Source organism: Cydia splendana, chromosome 1 (assembly GCF_910591565.1).
Source record: "Cydia splendana chromosome 1, ilCydSple1.2, whole genome shotgun sequence".
NCBI classification, from domain to species: Eukaryota; Metazoa; Arthropoda; class Insecta; order Lepidoptera; family Tortricidae; genus Cydia; species Cydia splendana.
The window spans coordinates 13809574-13822281 of NC_085960.1; the positions used below are offsets into that span (position 1 = coordinate 13809574).

A 12708-nucleotide genomic window follows, 5' to 3' on the forward strand; every position below is an offset into this window, starting at 1 on the left:
AAAAATACAAAAGTACCACCGTTTTAATTACGGCTGCACTTCAAATTGTATTCAAATACCAAATATTTTGAATGATCACCAAAAATCATTAATGATCACCAAATCTTGAAGACCACATTAATGCGATATTTTCACCTAAATAAACCACTATGATTACCAAAAAATGAATACATATTACCAAATAAAGTAAACTGATGCCAAAATTACTAGCCCCTCCCGCTCAACCCCCTGTACCCCGCACCGCATACCTACCTAACCTAACCTACTTTCTAGTAGCATTTCGTTATGCTACTAGAAAAGTAGGTTAAACTGCTATCAGTTAAGTGGATTAGGTTAGGTTAGCACTGCAACCCTTACAGGAACGAAATGGTACTAGAAAAGTAGGTTAGGTTAGATTTGAAATGCGACCTTTACAGAAACGAAATGCTACTATAAAAGTGGGTTAGGTTAGGTTAGAACTGCGATCCTCACAGAACCGAAATGCTACGAGAAAAGTGGGTTAGGTTAGGTTAGAACTGCGACCCTTATATAAACGAAATGCTGCTAATAAAGTGGGTTAGGTTAGATTTGAACTGCGACCCTTTCAGAAACGAAATGCTACTAGAAAAGTGGGTTAGGTTAGGTTTGAACTGCGACCCATACAGAAACGAAATGCTACTAGAAAAGTGGGTTATGTTAGGTTTGAACTGCGACCCTTGCAGAAAAGAAATGCTACTAGAAAAGTGGGTTTGAACTGCGACCCTTACAGAAACGAAATGCTACTAGGTAAGTGACAAAGTGGATTAATTAATTTAATAGGATAACTATATATATTAAATATTTGCACATTTTTAATTAAGATGTGGTTACAATTTTGGTGGTTATTTACTATTTTTGGGTTTACAATGATTATTTTGGAGTAATTTGCTTTAATAGGATAGTAAGATTAAAAAATTTGGTTATAATTTTACATTAAAATGGAGTTCTAATTTTGGCGGTAATTTACTAGATTTGGGTTTACAATGATTATTTTGGTGTCATTTTCTATAATAGGATAAGAAGATGTAAAAATTTGGTTATCATTTCACATTAAAATGGGGTCTGAAATTTGGTAATCATTCACTATTTTTGGGTTAATAATGATTAGTTTGGTGTCATTTCCTTTAATAGGATAGTAAAATGTAATAAAATTGGTAATCATTTCACATTAAAATGGTGTTATAATTTTGGTGATCATTTATTATTTTAGGGTGGTAAAATAGATTTTTTTGGTACTAAATTTTACTAAATCTGGTGATCAGTTAAATAGCAGCCCTTATTATTACCTAATTTATTATCTTACATTTATTGTGTATTATGATTCAAACTGTTTTCTTTTTTGTAACTTCCCGGCGCGCGGCGCACAGTAGCAATTTTGAAGCGATTTCTTAGCGAACCTATTTGTAATATTTAAATTGAAACGCAAGTTTTAGACCAGTGCCCTGTTTATCAAAAGCTTGTAACTAGTAATACAAGTGGAAGTCCCTTTCTAACAAAAGCTGTCAAAAAGGGACTTCCACTTGTATTACAAGTTACAAGCTTTTGATAAACAGGGCACAGACCTTATTTAAAACTTACCTAGGTATATAAAATTCACTGTACATTTGTCAGGAAGACATTAAAATAAAATAGAACGTTAAAATTTTACTAAGTAGATATTTCCAGATAGGTATCCAGATAATAATGGATCAGAAGGAATGGATATATTGGATATAGGTACTTAGATAAAAATAGATTGCCTGAAAATGGGGAGAAAAGGTATTACCTAATGCACGTTTGCAGGCTTTTTTGTTTAAGTAGGTATTGCTGCGAAAATGTTGCTCGTAGTTTTAAGAACGGTGTTATTAAGTATGTAATTTAAATGACTATAATAGTTGGCGGATATTAGTAATAAAGTGTGACTCATTAAAAAAATAAACTAATTATGACGTTAGCTCAGAAATACCAGATCTGTGAGTTCAATGTTAATTTAGTAGGTACAATTTCCAAGGGAACAGGTTTTGAGCAAAATTAAAATTACGTGCAAGAATACAAAACGCACGCTTCACCCAAAGACATTAAGAAGGTTGTCCAATCCATGAGCATTTAAGTAAGTTAATTACTTTCCAATTTTGCTGGTTAGCGCAGTTTGCGATCAGGTTGCCTGCACACCTGAATAACACTGGCTAGTGAACGCAGTTGGCGTTTGACTTTCGAACGAGCGCCCGATGCGCGCGAAAAACGAAACTGTCAAACTTTTGCCGCCATCACTCGGCGTATTTTGACGTTAGCGAATTATAAAACAAAACAAACATTTTTTCATAAATCGTGGGTTTATTTTTTAATTAATTCAGTGTTATTTGAGTGTATTTTATACAATTGCCATAGTAATGCAGTGAAAAGTGTGTGTTTATTAAAAGTCGTGTAAATTGGAATTAATAATGCAGCGTCTACACAACGCATGTGTTGCATGCTTGATTCTACTGGCCGTGACAATAGGTGAGCTATTAAAACAGCGGGTAAACTAATTTAAAAAGTAGATCAACTGAAAGGTTAACTACATCGTTACTAAAATTCGACTTTATTTATTGAGTGCCTAGTCGTTTTTAATGAGTAATTTTCAAGTTTTTAATCGTGCTGGTATAATGCCTAGTCGTTTTTAATGAGTAATTTTCAAGTTTTTAATCGTGCTGGTATAATGCGCTCACGACCTTAGTCACTGAGCTAGTTACTCGATTAAAATGATGAATGAACTCTACTAGAACGACGAGAATATAAACGAGACCTAAATGTTTTACACATTTTACAAGTTACACGTTTTTATAGGTAATATATCACTTGAGTGACTTGTGAATAAAGTTTATCATTCTCGTCCACTCTACTATGAAATTGATATAGGTAGGTAGGCATCACAAATATGTATTTGTAACTGGCATTTCATTCAAAATTAATTAATCACACCGATTGACATGAATTCACAAAACACTACATCAATTACCATGTACCTATTCATTTCATCAAAGTTAATTAGGCTAATTTAATAATTTATATTACTTACTCATTACAAATATTTCTTATCTACTATTCGCCAAATATATTTTAAACTTTATTAGTCATTAATAAGCGCTATATTAGCTCGTTAACGATCGCCTGTCGATACTATGCTATATTGAATGTAATACTTTCGCGAGAGAAAGTGGTTACCAATTAACACTAAAGATCCGGCGTTTACGGCGACAGGTTGTGCCGTGGCGTGGAGTTAGTAAACAAATTGTAACATCACTCTCGATTTTCACATATTATCATTGAGATAGACTTGTATAAGTACCTCGGGATGTTGGCTCCATTGGCTAACTGTTAGGTGCTTAAATATTTTAAACATGAACTTGCCCATTGCGTCTAATTTTGATTCTAATATTTCTAATACCTACCTATACTTACATTATTACCTCCGCTATGATAACCTACGGTACCCCACTTGATACATATGCATACCTATACGAAGAAATGTTATATTCGTGAAATAATAATGGACGATATCCGTTTAAAGTTTAAAGGCTATTCATAGGACTCACTGAGTGTGTAGCGTGCTTTACGACTAACGGTACCTTGATTGTCAGTGTTTCATTGAGAAGGGCAGTCGGCGCTAGTCGGACCCGGTTCGCCAGTTCCGCATCTATGTCAGGTGTTAACCGATATTCTAAAGCTGGGCACACACTTATCTGATAGAGATATCGTTTAAATTACCTGCTAAATCTCTGGTCACATTCATTATTTAGGTACCTTTATGTATGTATTACGAGTAAAAACGGATAATAATAATATACTCATTTATACTCACCTAAAACAACAGCGACTATGAAATTGAATTACAGTGTAATCAAATTAATTGTCATACAGTAATTATATATGTCATGTAGTCCGGCAATTGGGTGCAAGTGTGACCTATGCGCGCACGCATAGCCCAGTGGTATCGTTACGCTTACTATTGTATGACACGACTGGCGCATTAACACGGATACTGCCGATCCATGCCAAATATGATAATAATGTGAATCGGGTTAGATAGACGAAAGCGGTACTCTTGGGGGCCTAGTCAAGATGACAATCGTACATGCACCAACGCCAAACGAATAGAAAAAATGTATCGAGATGCCAGATGCAACAAAAAGAAGTCATGTGACTATTTCCATACCATATTTTAAATTTCGAATGGCATAATTGTGACTTTGGCTAGGCCCCCTTGATATTACGAGCCTAGATCGCGCAACTAGTTACTCGTAGTTCTGAATAATATAAATAATACTGATCGGTGGACCCTCTTTACAAGATATTTGTTAATATTGATTACTTCCCTGGTTTAATATTCAAGAAAAATATAACGTTTCCTAGTTAAGCTACTATGAATAATGCGCAAATCTTCCCGTGAGAACAAACCACGAAATTCTTTACAAAATTATGAGAAAACAACATAACATTTTAAAATTTACATTGAAAGTTAAACAAGACGTATAACGTAGCGTAGGTAGTAAAGGCCAATCTGACCACTTTCCCTCATGAAGAAAGTTTTTAAAATTCTAGTGGCGTTCGGATTTGCATAATTATTTGGGACATAAGAAGCGCATAATGATAGATTAATACGGAAATCGATCGAATCTAATATTAATCATTTGTTTGAAGAGATAGAGAGTTGATTACTTAACAGTTTAGAAGAGACTAATAATATTAACAACTTAAATAGGTATATATAAATATAATAAATAAATATTGGACATTCATACACAAATTAACTTAGTCCCACAGTAACCTCAATAAGGCTTGTAGCTGGACCCACAAGGGTACTTAGAAAACGATATACATATGTAATAGGTATATATATAAATACATACACATAAAACACCCATGACTCAGGAACAACTATCCATGCTCGTCACACAAATAAATGCCCTTACCTGGATTTTAACCCAGGACCATCGTCTTCATAGCCAGGGTCACTACCCACAAGGCCAGACAGGTCGAATAAATACAAACTAATTAATTTGTTTTCTAACTAATATGGTAGTCTTATTCATCGGCATATAATATTGTACTTAACATATAGCCTTAAATATTCTCAGTTGACCTTACCTTACATACACCAGTTAAACAACTAATAACGGAATTTATTGCCTTGAGCGGTAATGTTGTAAGGAAATCGTCCTTCGAGAGTAGCGAATTCGAGACCAATTCCGTTAGTTTACGAGTAGGTATGCGTAGGTTTCGTGCAAGACAAAAAAATACTAAATAAGAATGGTATCCCTAAGCTAACTTGAAAAGGTTAACTGAGTCTATAGTTTATATAACGTAAGGCCCGTTATTATAATAGGTAAGTATTTGAAGTAAGTCTTCGTCATATTACTTGAAATCCAAACTTTTGTAGTATGTTTGTAATTTCTCTTTCAATTGTAGGAAAATAGCCATAGCTCATATGCCTCAGGTTACCTCAAACACATCAAGTTACTCGCTGCATCGGTGAAGCGTGAACAGATGAAAACGTCCGATTGTATTGTAATTATATAAATCCCACACTTCCACGGCATACGGTAGAAGTTATAGGTTATTCACGGCCGTTTAACTAACATAATCGAGGAGAAACATTCTTTAAATATGGGTCATGCAAGAATTACGTTTTACTTAGGAATAAAGTTATATTAAAGTTTTTGTTTATTGCATGACACAGAGACAGTAAATCGGCACGTACAGATTTTTAGACCCTGGACATACCCCGGAGTACCACTATCATAAGGCTAATAAAAACCTACATATTCCGATACTAGAGGTATAACTGTTGGCTAACCTCTCGGGATATCAATAGTTTGTTCAATAACATTATCTAGGTAGTATGTGAACGTTGCGACTACCGATTTTAAAATTCATCAATCTCTGTCTTGCTTGACTCAATCGTCTTTTGTCGTAGATATTTTACAGAAATCAGCTTAATTGCATGTAAAAGGTTGATGTTTAAATTATTCGTTTTTCACTAATTGTTTATTATAAAATAATTTAAGAGCTACTTAAGTGCGGGCTGCCAAATTGGCCAATACACTGGAAAGATTAAGACAGAAATTTCGACATAAGTAGGTATGTTGGCAAATACCTACTACTTAGTCGCCACAAAGATTCTGCCCGTCACATCGCTATTTAAGTATTCCGAATAAAAGTTTTGCGAAACGGCTAAGATCTTGAAGTCGAAAACTTATTTGGCTGATAGTGATAAGATAATTATTTTACAGTGACTAATGTTGAGTAATTTTTGTATTTTGTACGTATTTGTATTTTATTTATTTGATGAATATGGGTTTACAAATGTGTAGGTACAATAACATATTTTAGTTTAACCATACCCTGCTTAGTGTAGCATGCAAAATTTGAAGTATAGTCGCACAAATTTCTATTAGGTACTATTAAATTACATAGGTAGGTAATCAAAGTATTCATGTATGCAATAAAAACACATGTCACAAAGCCATAAAAATAATTTATTTTTAAACTTGTTGATTGGAAGGTCTTTTATGTCAGCTGGCAACCTATTAAATATTTTTATACACATGTATATAAAACGAACTTCTAGCTGTTTGTTTGAGACAAGTTTTTGGTACATGTGTTGAATTTTCCTAAAAGTTAGTTTTCTGGTTACTTTCAAGTTTTCTCTTTATGTTCTTTATAAGTTTCATACCTACTTTGGTGATATAATTGTCACAGTTCATGCTTCTGATGGCTTCAGAGGTTATCGCGCAAATCAATAAGCAACCTATATCCTTATATATTTTATCACTTAAGACTTAAATAAGGACAAATATTTACAAGTATGAAATGTCAATATTTGTTCTTTTAGATATCACAGTACATTACTTACATTCTTTACATACACATACTAATAGTTGTCGTCGTGACCAATTGGTCAACGTGTGTATTTATCCAATAAAGTCAATGTCAAAACTATTTGTTTAGCTATTGTGGAATTTCTCTCATGCATGCGTGACGCATGTTTATTGTGAAAGTGTAATTTATAATATTTACATATTTTTTTAATATTTTGGCTATAAAAGGTGTACCTGTCCAAAGCGTGCAAAGTTGAATGAATAAGTACTTATCTAAAAACAAAAGTTTTCTCCAAGGTCCATACCAAAGAAAGATCAGATATGATTTGTATCTTGTAATTAAAATTGAAATTTTATTTTTAAAGCTCAGAAATGTCAGCAGTTTGAAGGGCCATAACCTTTACAATATTCCTTTCAATATTACATTTAAAACGTAGCTTGATACTTGAGTCAGAAGGCTTGTGGTTTTTCAAGCGTGTTTCAACGTCCTTACAAGTTGCAACTGTGAAAGGTGTAAATTACATTAGTCGCCAGAAACTGATGTTCAATGATTTCACACACGTGTCAAACATACGAGGCTATCATCATTGGCGTCGTCGCTACGTGTTAAAGTTTACCTCTCTCTATTTACCTTTTTTTATCATCAAATATTCGTTTCGTCTCCATTTACACACACCATCCATCCATCCATTTATTTATGGTTTTGATTTACAGGTAAATTAAAACCATTTAAAGATAAGAAAGTTTTCAAGAATCCGGGATTTTTCTCGAGTCAGGGTGCTAAATACGAATAAAAATTACAAATTATACAGCTCAGACACATTTTAGTGTAGTGACATCTACCATTTGTAAAAATAGTAGGTACATACTTGGTATTGAATACTGGCTTACAGCATACAGCAACATGTCCAAGCTCTAAAGAATTTCATTGGGATTGCCTCCTCACAATCATATGTCTCATATTCCTGTGTAAAGTAAAAACATTACCAACCACACAGTGGCTTTTCGCAGTTGACGCCTCTTGCAGCGTTTTAAGAGGCGTCAATATGTTACTTACTCTTCGAAGGCCGCAAAAATATGGGACACACTCTTATGGCTCTACAAATAAGATCGTGTCAGATATTTTTGTGACCTTCGTTGTATAACATATTATTGCAGATGACTGTACATATACACGGACAGGGCACAAATTTCTTTTCCAATAACAGCTAGGTATACTGACCGAGACAATCGGACTGTCACCAGCGGTCACTTTTCAACCTGTCATTTCACAGGCTGCACCGTCCGCTCCAATAACGTTGTTTAGTTTCTCTATAAACGTTTCCAGTAAAGACAGTGAATTGATTAGTAGAATGTCGCTTCAAGTTCAGGAACGATGTTAGTCATGAGGTTACACACTACCGTAAAATGGGGTGAGTAGGGTCAAAACTGAAATTCCAACCTCGATAACATTTTATTTTTATATATGAAAACTGAATGGTGTATATAATAAGTGTTCCGGACGTTTGTATTTTATTTTGGGTAGTTCCATTTCATAACTTTCACGATAAAGAGGAAAACCCACCTCACCCCGTAGTGCCTCGTATTTTTGGGGTGAGAGGGGTTTTCATACAAAGGTGATTTTGGAAGATTGCTGGATCGCTTTTTTTTTATTATGCGTATTACTATAGCTCCATTTTAAATTGGAATACATTATTATTGTAGCAGTAGCCTTAAAATCCTTTCTCACCCCCCTCTCAAACCTTCTCTCTCCATTCATAACCCACCTCTCCCCGCGAAACCTACTCACCCTGTTTTACGGTACATAATGCAATTTATAATTATAGCGGTTAAGGGAGGCAACAGTGGCAACACGGGACTCTCGCGCATGCAGCTTTCTCGCGCAAAGGATTGCCATCGCGCTGCCTGCGCGATGGGCACCTTGCCGAGGGGCCTTAGGCTTGCAAGGGTAGGTTGTAGGGATATTTATTTTTATTTATAATTTATATTATGATTTACCAACCATACATTACAACCATATATGTCTTGCATATTTCTGTGTAACTCCATTCTTAATTGTAAACCATACTGACACATTTCTAGGCGTCTCGTCTGTTTTCTCTCTAATTTGTTTATTTGGAAACTTGCGAAGCGAACTTAAGGATGACTCACGTTAGACCGGGCCGTGTCCGGACCGGAGCTTCCGGCGCATCGTTTTCTATGGAAAGCGTCACGTGATCGCCTGTCATGTCATAGAAAAATAAGCGTCGGAAGCTCCGGTCCGGACACGGCCCGGTCTAACGTCAGTCATCCTTTACTCTTCTTCATTAAAAAAAATACAGTTCAGCACCTAGCAGAGTAGATTACGTTATTTTATAAATTATCTAACGACTTTTGCATGATGATGATTATAATATTTAAAATTCAAATCAATTGAATTATAAATATTATGAATTATTCAGATGTTCAAAGATTTCACTTTTATAAACTCTTTGGTAGCTGAATGACCCAGAATGTTAATCTTGATAATATAATTTATTTTTCACACATGATTGAATTTTAGTAGGTACACATAACAAGAGAACAAAGAATAACCCCCTTATTTATAAACGTTTACTAAAGTTGACGAGCCGATAATAATCGTTTGTCCCTTTCCGACGTATTGGTATGATGGAAAGAGACAAACGATTATTATCGGCTTGTCAACTTTAGTAAACGTTTATGAATAAGGGTGTAATAGCGTACTAATAATAACAACATACAAATCGCGAATTTAGTGACCTCTTCTTCTTCTTTATCCTCGCCTTATCCCGTTACGCGGGCTCGGTTTTTCTAATCTTGAGGCGCCACTTCGTTCACTGAAAAGCGTCGTCACTGGACAAGTGGACAGGCCCAACTCCTTCATGTCTCTCCGGACATTCGTCTCGTCAGCCAGGTACTTACTGCAGCCATGGAGATTAGTGACCGCGCACATAAATATAATAGAAGTAAACAGACGTACTAAGTACTATAATTAAAATAAACAATTTTTTTTAACTGTTATGCAGCGTTCATAGTTTCAGAGTTGTGTCCCAGGCGATAGCCTGTAGACTACCTCCGCAAAATACCTTCATAGACGCTGCACAGCAACTATCATCTGCAAAGATGCTGTGGCCGATGATGATGATGCAGCGTCAGTCCTAATAGTTCAAAAGTTACTCAGTTGTCTTCAAACTACAATATACTTATCCGAATACCTATGACAACTTTCAATAGCGCCCAAAATATAAGATCGTGCGAACTCACCACTTTCTGTGAATACTAAAGAGTCCTATGAGATAACGGTGTCACGGTTACTGATGTCAACATTGGTAAATGACTCAGTAGTTAGTCTAGCTTAATGTGCTTACACTTAACCTCTGCCGTTGAATATTGAATTTTTTAATTTTTTTTATTTTGCGTGGGTCGAATGGTGAATATGGGACTAATGTAAATGAATCGTAAAAACGTATATACCTACTTAAATGAAGTAGTTATGCTTGAGACTTGTAATAAAATGCTAAATAATTTATTATTTTTACAAGCGTTAAGCATAACTAATTCTTCAAGCCGAGTTTAACTTCAAACAAAACTTTGTGTTGTGTTTTCGAATCATTTCGATTGAATGTTTTTTTAAATGTGTGTACACACTTTTCTTTGTAGCTACGTATATATACGTCATCCCATACGTGCTATGGCGAGTCCGCTCAGTGTCCTAAATATGTGTGATTGTGTCAATTCTATATCCAAAATAATAGGATAGGCTGTACTTTAAAATTGTTTACTCTCGGAATGCTGTCACTGTCGACTGTAAGCTTTGTGTTCACAAGACTGGATTAGTCCTATTACGGCTTACGGGTCCATTTTGTGTACAATGGAAAGTAGTTTTCTAAAAAAAAAAAGATAATTAGTAATCGCTGGATGTGTAGACTAAGAAAGTGTTCATAAAAATGCATCGTTAAGTGTTCAATCAGGCCAACTAGTTAGGTCTAGGTGGCATATATGTGACCTAGTCGAAGCAAGTTTGCTGCGCACTTGCAGTGGAACAGCCGGCCGGCCCTTCACGGCCTCAACGCTTCCGTGTCTGATATAAGTATTGTGACGTTGGTCCAGTTATTGACCTCATAAAGTTCCTGCTCCATACGAATGTGTTTTCGAATAAATTTACCAGAATTCGTGATTGCGAATGAAAACTGCTTAGAGCAGTTTTCTTTACAAACGAAGTTATAATGCCATAGGTACAGGTAATAATTTTTTTTTTAAATTTGCATTTTATTTAACTTGATTCGGAGGCCTTGTGTACCTTTTCACAGCACTCTCATTTCAAACCACATGTTAGTTATAAATATATGCGCTTTGAAGCATAATTTTAAGCTTCAGTTTTATAGGTATATTCATTTTGCGCATTTTATTCAGAGCTAAAAGCCATTCCTCGTTTGGCGCTTCAAAATTAAGGCCAACGATGACTTCTTCATTTTTTAAACATCGCCACTTGATAATGCTTTGGTGTTGGTAAGTAAGTGTTTTACTTTCACGTTAGCAGTGAAAGGTTAGTAATGTTAGTATGGGTAGATTGTCTGCATTCTTCAAGTCTAAAACTAGTATTCAATTTAATCTAATTGACTATACAAAAAAACTTTTGAAACGGACGGATGCATATGCATGGTCGCAGCTTTCGCGCTCGTTAGGTAGTTAATTGTCGAGCGGTATGAAATTTTAAAATTTAACAATAATTTCTACCAAGATAATGTCAGAGTGTTAAGTATAGGTAATTGTGTGTAGGATGGAATTTCTTCTAAATGAATACAAAGCAAACATTAAGGTGGTGGTACTAGTGCTCGACATGCTAATGCCCAATAGATGACACCCCACTGTCACCTCTATTGACAATGACTTAAGTTTCAATTAAGATGACATTTACTAATAGGGAATATTAGGCAAAGCTCTGCGTAGGTGGCACCACTAGCACATACAGTAAACAAACCTCATTGACATCATCAATTACACATCATGTGTCACTAGAGTTACACCAAGAAAAGTCTGCAGCGATTTTGATAGCCCACGCAGTGCAAGTGTTATTTTAAACGTCATAATTTGATAGAAGTTTGACGTTTAAAATAACACTTGCACTGCGTGGGCTATCAAAATCGCTGCAGACTTTTCTAGGTCTGACTATAGATCAATCACATGGCCTACCGCGAAACACGACAATCGAAAGTTCGGTTTCTGCCTCTCTATCACTCTTGCTTATTCGATCGATAGAGAGGCAGATAAAGAAATCCCGATTTTCGCGTTTCGCGGTAGGCCACCTGTAACAAACCGCCTTGGTGCATCAATGTCATAGTGCAAACTTGTCAAAAAACTGTTTAAGGCCTAGTATGTATAAGTTAATTACTCTATAGTTTACTAAACAAATTAGTGCTGCACTCTGGCGGCAGAACATTGCAGTAATACTAAAACAACATGCATTGCATTTAAAGCAACACTATATGATAATTATAAATAATCATGTAAGTACCTATAATAAAATAGGATTTTTATAAAAGTAAAGGTATGGTAAAGACCATATCTTATTAAAACTAAAATGCTGCCTACAATATTGAATAAAGTAACTAAACATGTCATAATACAAAACCAAAAGTTCCAATAGTTAAAATTTTTGAAGTGAAAACTTCTTTAGCGGCGCTGAGCACTTTTTGAGGTGGGGAAAAAATGATAAACTCGATTCAGCGTAATGCGTAACGTAACGCTGACGTCATGTGTCACGGACAATGTTATTCACCAAAGAACTTTAGTCATCTTCTCTCTTTCCATCCTGTTACCCCCTGCTGGGGTGTAGGGCTCGAATCTTTTT

At 35.3% G+C, this 12708-nt stretch overlaps 1 protein-coding gene across 2 annotated transcripts in view; it reads left to right on the plus strand.

The window, feature by feature from the left end:
- Positions 1-2134: 2134 nt before the first annotated feature.
- LOC134794879 (uncharacterized) overlaps positions 2135-12708 on the plus strand; it is a 61452-nt gene continuing 50878 nt past the window's right edge. The window contains exon 1 of one of the 2 annotated variants that reach the window (XM_063766711.1): positions 2135-2496. In XM_063766711.1, the coding sequence (XP_063622781.1) occupies positions 2439-2496 (58 nt within the window). In that variant the 5' untranslated portion in view covers positions 2135-2438. The remainder of the gene's footprint in view (positions 2497-12708) is intronic. The other variant, XM_063766719.1, reaches the window with a different exon arrangement.